At 41.5% G+C, this 13,593-nt stretch overlaps 1 protein-coding gene across 1 annotated transcript in view; it reads left to right on the top strand.

Annotated features, from left to right (window-relative positions):
• unc5c (unc-5 netrin receptor C) overlaps nt 1-13,593 on the top strand; it is a 121,922-nt gene that overhangs the window by 37,892 nt on the left and 70,437 nt on the right. The window contains 1 exon segment of the mRNA XM_042080936.1: nt 11,194-11,297. Coding sequence (XP_041936870.1) covers nt 11,194-11,297 — 104 coding nt within the window.

Genomic DNA, 13,593 nt, shown 5'->3' with positions numbered 1-13,593 from the left:
GGGTGTTTTTCTGAATGTACCTGAGTCAAACGTTTAAAAGCATAATTACGTCCGAAGCGCCACTTTTAAGCTTGTCCGCATTGTTGTTTTTGGGTGAAATTACTTTTTGAATGGAAATGCTAGGGGCACTACTATTTTGATACATGATCGCTATTTTTAAAACACTAAGAAGGCTCGACACAACATGAAACTTTGATAGAAGTATCATCAGTGTCTTTACACATGAACTCGAGCATTGAGAACTTTGTTCGTGTACACATAGTTAGAAAAAGAAAGGTTTTGGATTCTTTTGTGCCAAGAATCGCTTGTCTCTTTACAGAGCAACCAGACAAAAAAAGTCTTTAAACCCGCCTTGCTGGAAGTAGTTTATTAAACAAGAATAAAAGAGGATACAGAAAACTACAAAATACAAAAATGCAAGAATCCGAATCCGATCTCAATCTCAATCTGTAAATATCTTTCTCACCTTTTTATGTTTGCGCCCCCATATGGTATGTTTCTGAGTGCTTATTCCTGATAATCAGGTCTAGTGCCTCTCTCTCAAAGAGTTTTTAACGTCAGTTTTTGTGGTTTGGTCATGTGATGCCCCTTAAAGCAACACCAAAGAACTTTCCCTCTGTCGCACGCACGCTATTTGTTTATCCAGCACCGGCTTTGCAAATAACAATGTCAGCAGACAAGGTAGAATATTTTGCACGTAGTACGATGTATTACGATGTCTCATTCCATCAAACTACAGATCTGCCACCCGATCTGGCAAACTTACATAGTGTGGTTATAGCCGATAGAGGGCCGCGAAGCGAATGCAGAATTGCCGTTCACCCTGTTACGAGTTGATGAACCACTGAAACGATTTTGGAAACATTATTTTAAGGTACAAAAAACTCTTTGGTGTTGCTTTAACAGGATGTTTTTGTGACCTCTACGTACCTTGCCCAGATAGCAAACACACGTTGGCCCAACGTTAGTATTGGTTGGTGCTGCACCACATCCTCTTGGTTGTTTTCTGACTAAATCACCCTTAACAACTGCTGTCGTTCAAGTTGCGATTGTCCATTCAAACATCGATCACAAGCATTTCCTTCATACGTTTTCTACCCAAACATGATTATATTTCTAACAGCATTTTCATCACACCGTTTGATATTACTAGTTAAGGTGGACTCTGTTGTCCCTTGTATTTCAGTTATTTATTCAAGTAAAACATGGCATGCAATTACACTCATTTTATTCTTTAAGGGCCCAGGGTTTCTTGGCCGCACTGTCAGGTCCACTTTATGGCTGGTTATTCAACACATTTTATGCATAACTAATAATTTTGAGTATGATTACGTTGATCCTGAAAGAAGCATATTTACAGGACTCAGTCTTGTGGCTGGCATCTGAAGGCTCTTGCAGGCTCTCGTGCTAATGTCATTACCGGTCTCCTCATCCATTTTGGATTTATATTTTAGATAGATAGATAGATAGATAGATAGATAGATAGATAGATAGATACTTTATTGATCCCCAAGGGGAAATTCAAGGTCTCAGTAGCATACAGACATCACACACAACATGCACTTACAGCAGAAATGGTAAATATAAGTATAAACATATAACAAAACTCCACTGTACAATAGAGACAGTAGAGGATAAGAAAAACTAACAAGACTAAATAATAAATATACTATATAAATTAAATTTAAAAAAATCCACAGTGTGCTTTTGCTATTATTTTTGCTCTTGATGGTTAGCAGATACCATCTCTGCTGCCATGGTTTAACATGCTTCTACAGTACAGTATCAACAACCTAGTTAACATGGACAAAACTGATGTAAGTCATACGGTATCGTTAACCTCTGAGTAACGTGATAAAGAAGCCATATAACACCCACAAAAGCAGTGAAATAATTCTCAATGCTGAGAACCGTGATGAACGTTATTGTGGTTCCACATGGGGCCTGTCCCACTGTCACATGACATAAGTAAAAAAACAGCACACACGTATGCTTTCTGTGGTGCATATGCACACTCTTCTCTTAATAAGCAATAACATAAAATAAAGTTAATTGTGTGTGCTATAGCCAGTGCCTAAACAATAACAAAAGTTAACAAGTTATATGTAATGATTTAGTACACAGAGGGCTATTAATTTCCTTTAAATTAATGTTCATTATCTCACCTTTATTATACTGTAGAATGTAAGACAGTAATTTCTTCCTGAATTAGTTACCGGTAGCTGATTTTTCACAAATGGGGTAAAACTTAGAGGAGCATGGATAGTCTTCCCAATGAGAGCTGGTCATAGCACAGTGCTCGTTGATGTCGTTGGGCTGCCCAGGTCCCCAGAAAACTGGCCTGAAATTAAAATTGAAAGGAATTTTCAATGCAGCATTAGCAAAGCTTTCTGCTAATGTTGTTGTTGAAGCCATATTTTAACCATTGCTGATGAATATCTAACTGACCATGTGGAGAGCGGTCTACCATTCACCCACGTCCAGCTCGTCCCACTTCTGTGTAGTCCAATCCAACCCCAATTCCCCAGCCCACTAATGTAAACCTGTAGTATAGATCAGACAACAAAGTTAGGTCCACTAAAGATCAGACACATGTATTACTGACACACACACACACACACACACACACACACACACATACACACACACATGTGCGCGCGCGCATGTAACCACGCCTCGATCTTTCACAGTATTACTTGTTCCACTTCACTGTCAATGGTCACCAGATCTGCTCCCATGGCTTGGCAGACTTGTCGAGCCTCAGACCAGGTTTTGGCAGAAAACGAGATAACATAACACTCGCCATAGAAATTCCATCCTCTGGGACATGATCCCTCTGTAGGTGATATACACAGTTTGCAGTGCAATATATTTTATTGAAACAAACACTATAGGCCTACTGCTAAATAAATAATTTAATTGATTTGTTAGTCTAACCACAACCTAGGATGTGATTGTGATAATGAGTGTACATTTTTGTTTGGGACCAAAGCAACATCAATCGATACAGTTTTGAGTAGGCTATTTAGTAAATGTACTACTTAGTACTCAGTACTTTGCAACATAGTGAATTTGCTCCCAAGGCTAGCGCTATGTGATATATTGTTGCAGATGCACATTCCGGTCTTACTCAAAGCTACTCCAATTAACGTTGTTAACATACCAATGACAGTTTACACTGGCTATAATCTAAAGTCCCTAGGTTGTTGTTAGACCAAACTTTTCCTTTAATTCTGAGATCTTGTTTTGAAGTTTTTGATGACAAGTTTCTGGTCCCTCTCTGAAGACAGGTTTGACTTACTGCTCAGAGACTTGGTTAAGTATCTGTAGTTAGCCTGTAGGCTGTCGTTCTCCTGGGTTAAGGTGCTATATTTGATCAGTAATTCCTCTTTTTCTTGCATTAAAGTGCTGTAATTGTTCAGTAACTGGTCTCTTTCCTGGGTTATGTCAATGGTGTATTTAACATGCAGTCCTGTAATGAAGATCAGCAGTAGAACACCCATCACTCCCAGACCCACAGTAGGACACTGGGAGCGCCTGCTCATCTGAGCTGCACCTGAAGGGAGAAAGACAGAAGACAATTTTATAACTATTATAATAGTTACAGTATATAACTACTATAACTATTATGAGAGACAGTTACTGTACCACACTGGGAAAATAAAATGCAAAATAAATGCATAGAAAAAATATGGAAATCTAGATAATTTATCATCTGTAGAGCATGTAAGTTCTGTTATGTCATTTTTGTTTGGGTTCTCGCTAGGTGGGTTACTTCTAGAATCTTCCTGGAACCACAGAGTTATTGAAGCATGATTTAAGGGACCCATGATTTATGTTTTATTCTGTCGTCTGGTTTCTGGTTTGTCTTTAAGTCTAAACCATTCAGTAGGGACAAAAAAAGCGGAGAATTGCTGCAGTAGTCAGTTGGCAGGCTAATAGCAGCATAGGCACATAGGCAGGCATCACGTCAAAGTAAATCCACTTTGTGTAGTACAATCTAAAAAATTTACTTTTAAAACTCTAAGTTATTGGAAACTGTCCTGAAAACAAGTTTTGTCTAAATGACAGTCATGTGTAACTAATAATCTTGAGTATGATCACATTGATTCTGAAAGGAGCATATTTACCAGAACTTTGTCTTGTGGCTGGCATATGAAGGCTCTTGCAGGCTCTCGTGCTAACATCGTTAACGATCTCATCCATGTTGGCAACTTTTAAGATGTGTCATACACACACACACACAAATGCACATATATCCCCACCTCTCACTCACGCCAATTTGCTCTTCTTGGTTCTCTTGTTCCGCTTACTCGTTCCTCTTTTGTGCACATGTGCACCGTAGAACGTGGGTGTTGTTGTTTTTTTGTTTTTTTTTACGTAACAGTTGCGCAGGCACCATTGGAACTACGTACAAGAAGATTTTTATAAACCTGTTGACCATAAAACAGAAACTTTTGTCCTGGTTCTCAGAATAGAAAATTATTTTACTGCTGTGGGTCTTACAAGACTTCATCACATTGATCAGAGGCTAACCACACCGTATGACTAGCATCAGTTTTGTCCGTGCTAACTGAGTGTTTGCAAGATTTTGTACGTTGAAGTATGTCACATTGTATACTGTATTGTAGGCCTACATGTTCCTTAACAGTGTATGGAAGATTGACTGTTCAATTGTTGGAACGCAGTCCAAGGCCCAAGTGGAAAAAAATGAGGCATCTAAAAATGTGTGCTGCTCAAAGTTGAAAATACTTCAACTTTTGAGGTTGCACCATCCCACAAATGAAACCTGTTGCTTAGCAATTTAGCTAAATATAACATATCATACGTGTCAGCATGAGGTCGGCAGGTTAGCATCATGTCTGAATCACACGAAGGATTGGACCTCCGTTTCACAAAGCTCTGCGTATACTGTACATGTACTGCGGAGGTTGTGTCTGAAAGCAACATGTACACAATCAATTCACACCTTGCCAGCTTTCCACACTCACTGCTTTGGAATACTCACTACTCAACATACTGCTTTGGAATACTCACTACTCACCATACTGCTTTGGAATACTCACTACTCACCATACTGCTTTGGAATACTCACTACTCACCATACTGCTTTGGGGCACTCAGTGTGTTTACCAAATCTACCAAAATACCCAGAACTGTCACTGTTTTAAATAAGTAAGTAAGTAAGTAAGTAAGTAAGTAAGTAAGTAAGTAAGTAAGTAAGTAAGTAAGTAAATAAATAAATAAATAAAATGAAAATGAAAATGTTTGACACAAACACAATTGTGGTTCATGCCAGTTTTAAAACAATCAAGAAATAATCCAAAACATGATATTAAACATGATATTAAACACACATAATTCACAAAGTAACATGTTTATTTATCTTGATCATGCCTCCCCACCCCAAGCCCATCCCACTGAAAGAATCCTCCATAAAAGTCTGGCAGGTATGCCTAGCATGTGTGAACCAATCCTAAATATAGTAGACTATATGTGCTTCTTTTGAATGGTGCTACATTGATATGATCTGTTTAAGGTGTGATTGGCACACAGCTTGGGAAATACTGAATTAAATAATAAACAAATCAGTTGGTGTCAAGCCATGTTTTGAGGAACATGGTTCAACATGCCAGTTGTTGTGCAAGCCATTAGATGGAGGAAGTAGAAGAGCACAGGCCTCAGAAGTGTTAATGATCTGATCGTCATCCCAGAAACTGAAACAAAACAATTACATCATACAATTACATTCCATAAAATGTTATTTATCATAATCTTTTAGCCTAGCTTTTAACAATGTTAGAATTTCAATGTAACCTAGAGAGTAGTGTATAGTAGTGTATTGAAGGATATTTGTCTTCTTAATATTAGTAGCTGTGACATCTCATGCTTTACAAACTGAAATGGAGAAGCAATTAATCTTAACAACCAAATTAGTATTAAACAACACAGTAACATTGTAACAGATACAAATCTCTCTGACCTTGTGGAAAGTGAAGTTTTGTCCACCCATATCCAACGGCCATTAACATTTTTCTGCAGCCCAATCCAACCCAATGTCCCATGTTTTGTAAGGAAGGCCTGAGGTGTATATCATAAAAAATGCATATCACCAAGCAACTTAACAAACAAATCATCAAGCACTCTTTCTCTCTCTCTCTCTCTCTCTCTCTCTCTCTCTCTCTCTCTCTCTCTCTCACTCGCTCTCTCTCACTCACTCACTCATTGACTGAATTTAATTGAATGACTGATTGTTTTGGGTTACATGTTCTTTTCTATATTTCTGATATGTTACTGATTAAATCATAAACAGCCACAGCAATGAAGAGGAATGACTGATAATAACTGATTCCAAATGCAAAGCACTTTGAGCTGCATTCTGTGTATGAAAGGTGCTATACACATAAAAGGTTATTATTATATTATTACATTCATTCACGCACGCACACACACACACACACACGCACACACACACACACACACACACACACGCACACGCACACACACACACACACACACACACACACACACACACATCCACACACACACACACACACAGTCTCTCTCTCTTACTTGTTCTTCTCTGCTGTTGATGATCACCAGGTCTGCACTCATTTCTTGACATTCTCTTCTACCCTCAGACCAGGTTTGTAGTGCAGGGCAGAAGTGGTAACATTTACAGTGGAAATATAACCAATTATCGGGGCAGGGTGACTCTGGATCGACTGAGGACAATTTGGAATATAATTCAGTGAAATGTTCAGCCAAATTTACATTAATTACAAAATTGCTACATTTTTCAAGAAATCCAAAATAATTTACTGTAGGTCTCTTGCATCTTTGCGATCTGGCTCTGCATCTGGTTGTTGGTGGCTAGTAGCTGGTCCCGCTCTCTGGTCAGATTGAGGAGATGTTCATTGTCCTGATTCAATAACTGGTCTGACTGGTCTCCATTAGTCTTTAACTGGTCTCTTTTGGTCTTCAACTGGTCTTGCTCGGTCTTCAACTGGTCTCTTTCGGAGGTGTTTTTCACACACAGGCCAATGGTCAGGAGCAGCAGTAAAACGCATAACACACCCAAAGCCACAGTGACCCATCGTGGCCAGCTGCTTTTCTGTGCTGGAAAGTCCAGATGATAGACACAGAGTACAACAGAGACCTCGTTTACATCTGTTTTTAAAATGAAATGTGTCTCGTGTGATCTGATCACAAGTGGTCAGTTGTAAATACTGTAGAAATGTGAACAATCACCAGGACACATTGTGATCGAATAGATAGATAGATAGATAGATAGATAGATAGATAGATAGATACTTTATTGATCCCCAGGGGAAATTCAAGAATCACTCAAACCGCACATTTGACCGCATATACAGTATGTTGTAGTGTAAATGCTAATGCATTCTGATGTGTCCTGGACCACGGAATCTAAAATTATCTAAAAAATAAACGTATAAGTAGGTGAGTAAGTTCATATTATTATGTGCAATCTCTGCATATACCCAATTTCAGTTGCACTTTTACAGTATGGTCATGTTGTCATACTATTCAGACAAAGACTTGAAACAGCCTAAATAGAACACACATCAGTAGTACTATTCAGTCAAGATAACTTACCAGACATTCTAGATGAAATAGGCTTTTGTGATCTCTTGAAGGATCTCATGTAAACATAGTCATTTGTCCCCTCATCTGTGCTTTCTGGTTTGGAGATGTTAGCCATGTCAATAGTATGACAAATACATGTAGTCTCTTGGTCCATTCTCTCCTCAGAATAGCAAGGCTACAAACTGTTCATCAAGGTCTCTAATGTGTCAAGGTATCTTCTGTAATGTGTGTTTTTTAAAGAGGAACCTGCTACAGTGAGTTCCAATTAGAAGTGTGTCTGATGATGTTGAGTTATGTTAAACCTCACTGCTTGAGACACATACTGTATATGACATTTCTTGCACAGACACAGGAAATAGGTATTAATAGTTACCTTGTGGTAACCAGAGTGTATACCCCTCCAAAACATGCATACACACGTAAATTGTATCACGCCAGATGTGCAATGCTGTGCAGTAATATTACGCTTCTATTAATACTGCACATCTAAGAGGTTAGGAGGTTGTAACTAACCGAAGAGGCCCTGGTGCTGTCAGTGCTATAGTTACTGCCTTTCGTTTCCTCTCTCTCTCTCTCTACAGGATGATATGATATGATATGATATGATATGAGTTTAATGTATAATAAAGCTCTAGACTCTTAAAACAAATGTGTTAGAAACAACACAAACTGTGTTGTCCTTATCTGGACATGTTGTGTTAAAAACAACACAAGTTGTGTTATTTTCAGCATATTCATTTTAAGAGTGTAGGACACAGGAGCGACACACTAAGATTCATTCTCCCAACGTGGACAGTGGATATGCACTGAGTGTGCCTGTGTTCCTTTCATCCGCAAACATATTCACACAGACACACACACACACACACGCACACACACACACACACACTGCTCATATTATTACTGTGCCATAATAATTGACGTACAGTGGTTGCTCAGGGCCTCTCTCCCACCACGGTATGATATGATGTTTAATAGAGCTTTAGGACACAGGAGCAACACACGATTCATTCTCCCAACGTGGACAGTGGATATGGAGTGTGCCTGTGTTCCTTTCATCCACATAAATATTCACACATATCCGATTACACAAATGCAAACCATCAGACTCACTCACATGCACAATCGCACACAAACTCACATGTTAGCAGCGCACATTTCACACAGTTACTGTGAGAGTGATCTCCCATTATAACTCTCTCACACACAGACACAGACACAGACACAGACACAGACACAGACACAGACACACACACACACACACACACACACACACACACACACACACTCACATCTTAGCAGCACAATGCTATGGGACAATATATGAGTGATCTCTAATAAGCACTCTCTCCCTAGAAGCACACAAACACACACACACACACACACACACACAGACCACTCATTCTCCTCCTCCCTCATTGGCTGCCTCTCAGCTCTCTCATATTCCATCAGCGTAAAGAAAAGAGGGTGGTGGGAGAAAATATTGGATTTTTATTAGAGGAGCCCGAGAAATCGCTCACTCTCCATGGCCTGCCTGTCCGTGTGCTGTGGCGGGGAGTAGTGGGGTGAGATGGAGAGAGTGAGAGGGAGAGAGAGAGAGAGAGAGAGAGAGATAGAGAAACAGAGTAAAGAGCTGGAGAGAGGCATGGAGAGAGAGAGAGAGAAGAAAGAGAGAGAGAGAGAGGTGAGTGTGGTGTCCATCCATCATGGGCAGCTGTGGTGATTCATATGTGAAGATGGCTCCTGCGTACAGCGGTCCTGCTCCTGACTCCACACTGCCCGCCTTCCTGTCCACCACATCCAGACACCTGTCATGGGAGCTGTCTGTCATTGCTCCCTCTCTCCCTCTTACACACACACACACACACACACACACACAGGTACATATTCTCTTTCAAACACACACCTCTTGCCTCTTTCTGTCTTGGTACCATTTCTTTCTCTCTCATTCTCTCTCTCTCTCTCTCTCTCTTTCTCTGTCTCTCTTTCACGATCCCTCACACAGCAGAGGTGAACACTCATTCATCTTAAATGGAAAGCCACAGAAATGCCACAGCACAGTAATTGACTCGTTTTAGCCAACCCATCGCCGAAACAGTGCATGGCTTTCAGCACAGGGGTGAACAGGACTGGCTCACAGGGAAAAGCTGGACAATCTTTGGGAACACGGCCACTGCATTGGTCATGTAAGAAAAAACCTCTGTGAAGTCCCCCCCCCCCCACTTCCTCCTCTCCTCTCCTCTCCTCTCCTGTCCTCCTCTCCTGTCCTGTCCACCTCTCCTCTTCTCTCATGTAAAATGTCACAGGCTGGTCATGGATGGTTTTATGGATCTCTTACTTGCATAAGCATTTCCCCCCCCCCCCCCGAGGAGTGTGTGTGTGTGTGTGTGTGTGTGCGCACACAGTGGACAGGGGGAGCACAATAGTGTTCATTTACGTAAGCAGTCGCCTTTGTGTGACCCCCCATCCTCTCAACAAATCAAATTTGCTCATTAAGAATCTATTAACTAAGTGGTTTTACTATGTAGCAGCGCCTAGCAAACCTTATGGCTCCACTCCTCACATGGGATGCCATCATTCACAGTAATGTTTTCAAAGGGCGCCAGGAAAAGATTTTTTCCTGTCGAAGGGGGGTTGGGGTAGCTGGAGAGTGCTATAATGTATCCTGATTGGTGTGATGTGACGACCCAGCACAGAAAGAGCTTATGCAGCAGATACCATCCATGGCCCATGTAGATGAGTGTGCTAGCGATGGGGTCTTGGAAGAGGATGATAACAACATGGGAGATGGATAGGGACATAGGAATGGGACTGTTGCATGTGCTGTGCGCTGGACCTTGTGACCTTGTTACCTCCAGCAGAGCTGTTGAATAGCTTGGTGACCCACATCATGAGCATGTGGTCTGTCCTCCATCTCATGGTTTAGGTATATTCTGTGTTGGGGCTTATTTTTATTTCATTCCAATTTGTCCATCATGGAATGCTGTGTTGTGGTGCTTCATGCCTTGAATGTAGGCAATTTATGTACATTCCAATAAAACAGTTACAAGATAAGGGTTAAGAGGGTTAAGGGTGCCAGTCTTATGACATGTCATTTTCTATATTTTTGATATGTTGCTGAGTAGATCATAAACAGCAAAGAAAGTGATTGATAATGACTGACTGACTATTATTGTGTTACATGCTTCAAATGTAAAGCACTTTGAGCTGCATTCTGTGTATGAAAGGTGCTATACAAATAAAGCTTATTATTATTATTATTATTATTATTATTATTATTATATAGAATATATAAGATACAGTATACGAAAATAGGCAGTTCTGTTTTTTTCAGTCCTGAAGCTCCTTCTCTCTTCTGTCCACTACAAAATTCTCAGATTCAGACCCAAGATTACAGATGTCGAGCTGTGACACACAATTTTCACAATTGCAGACAGTTTGTGCTACCCAACAATTCCGCCATTGTTGTTCTGTTGAGACGAATCAGCAATTTGTCGTGTTTGTTTCACACAGCACTGACAGTCAGACTCCCTGCCTTTGACCCGCATTATAATGACCTGTGTGTTTTGTTATCCTGCGTTTCAGATCTCAGGAAGACGTTTGACCAGGAGCCTCTTGGGAAGGAAGTCTCTTTGGAACAGGAAGTACTTCTCCAGTGCCGCCCACCCGAAGGCATACCTGCTGCTGAGGTAAGGTCAAGAGAGGTCAAAAGGTCAAAAGGTCATCCCTCCCTCCCTCAAACCCCTCCCGATTTTAACGTCTTTACTGCTACGATAGAACCACAGCGCTCCTTTAAATAACTCCTTACAGGTGGCACTGTGGCTACAGCGGACATACCATGTGCGAGTCCGAGTGCCCACAGGGACCCAGGTTTGAATACGACCTGCGGTCATTTCCCGATTCCCACCCCATCTCTCTCTCTCTCTCTCTCTCTCACTTACTTCCTGTCACCCTTCACTGTTCTATCTGAATAAAGGAAAAAGGCCTAAAAATTTACTTTAAAAAAAAAGAAAACAAAAAGAGCTCATTACAGCGGGGTTACTGCGCTGGAGCTCCAGGGAAATTTGGAAACTGGACTCTGCAGGACGCCGGTGCCTTTGCTGTGGCAGACATTTTTTTTTTTTTCTCTCCTCTTACCCTACATGAACAGTAGCTGAGTAGGGAAAGGAGTGATTGAGAATTGGATTGGACACAGGCCCGAAGCTCCGCGCCCAAGCCCCGGCGTCCGGCCGCTGATAAAGCGCCACAGCGTGAAGACGAGACGTGTATTAGCTCGTTCCTCTCTCTCTTTTTTTTATGAAAATGGCCGCCACTCCCAACGCTGTGAGAATACGAGTGTGCTACATCAGTATACTGACAAAAGGAAAGTGAGGTGAAGTAGTCTGGCACGACATGGCTCGTCTGTGTGTGTGTGTGTGTGTGTGTGTGTGTGTGTGTGTGTGTGTGTGTGTGTGTGTGTGTTTGTGTGTGTCCAGTGACAATTTGCGGAAATCCTGAAATTATACATCCTGTCGGGGAAGCTTAGGACAGATGTGTTTGTTTGTGAATAGCCACAGAATATGAATTAGGCATTCAGATTATTCTGCAGTTGCTGTGCACAGTTGCCCAGAGCTGTAATATAACACGTGACAAACATTTGGCACTCTTCAAACGACCTCTTGGTTGTGTTTTTAAAATGTTTTTTGCCATCAGTAGCATCTGCCCAGGAATCAGAAATGATCATGTTTCCCCTGAAAGCCTGGCTGTAATGAAGTCGATGCCTGTCGAGAGAGATGGGGCACCCATAGTTTTGGACAAATTGCTCTGCAGTTGACATGATGGAGGTGTGTGTGTGTTGGTGTGTGTGTGTGGGTGGGTGTGCACATACATTCTAGCCGAGTGCAGTTGGCAGTTGTGTGCATGTGTGTCTTTTGCTGTGTGTGTCCTTGTGTTGTGCAGTTTTGTTGTGTGTATGTGTAGATGTAGGTGTGTGTGTGTGTGTATGTATGTAGATGTAGGTGTGTGTGTGTGTGTGTGTGAGAGAGAGAGAGAGAGAGAGAGAGAGAGAGAGAGAGAGAGAGAGAGAGAGAGAGAGAGAGAGAGAGAGAGACTCTGTGTCTGTTACTTGCTTTTGGGTAATTGGGTGCATTTACTCCGGCGAGCCCTGTGTTCAGAGCAGAGTGTATAGCTTGGTTCTCAAGTTTCCCTGGACTCCGTTCAAAGGCTTACAACTGACCCGGAAAAAAGGCGAGTTAAGTGACTGGAACCTAAAGGCCTTTATTTTGAGTAAAAAAAATATGCTGACAGAACAAACTGGCGAATGGGGTGGAAGCCATTCTTCTCTGTTGTGAAGTCTGGGGAAACCATTTTAGAGTTGAGGAAATAGAAGGCGAGCCTCAACAAGGCCAGAGTTCTGCCTCAGTGCCTGTCACAAATAAAGCAACAGCAAATGCTTTATTATTTTGTCGTAAAATTGTTACATGAGCCAGCTTGATATGCTGTAGACTAGATTTAAACAGACTTGAAGCAATGGGCTAAATCTTCTTGTTCTGCTTGTTTAAAAGGATGGTGTCTGCTGCTGCTGCTAAGGGGAAGAAATGGCATTATGGGTATTATGGAGACGACGCCAGCGTACAAATTTGGGGTGGGTTTGTCGCAACGAGAGCAGTAACAAGTTAGAAATGAAATTACATGCATCACACGAGCAGCAATAAGGGCTGCTTTTCTCACAGAGGCTGAGTAAATACAACCACCCTGTGGGCCATGAGAGATGGGAGAGAGAGAGAGAGAGAGAGAGAGAGAGAGAGAGAGAGAGAGAGAGAGAGAGCAGGAGGGAGAAACATAGAGAGAGAGAAGGAGAGAGTGAGAGAGATAGAGAGAGAGGTGGAGAGAGAGAGTGAGATGCGTCGCCTGCCACCATCATCCGTTATCCTCCTTCCTCTGCTCTCTCTCTCTCTCTCTCTCTCTCTGCACTCATTCCCGCTTTCTCGTTCCTGACGCTTCCGA

Source organism: Alosa sapidissima, chromosome 23 (assembly GCF_018492685.1).
Source record: "Alosa sapidissima isolate fAloSap1 chromosome 23, fAloSap1.pri, whole genome shotgun sequence".
Classification (NCBI taxonomy): Eukaryota; Metazoa; Chordata; class Actinopteri; order Clupeiformes; family Clupeidae; genus Alosa; species Alosa sapidissima.
Note: the sequence above shows the minus strand (reverse complement) of the source record. Positions and strands in the feature narration are given on the sequence as shown.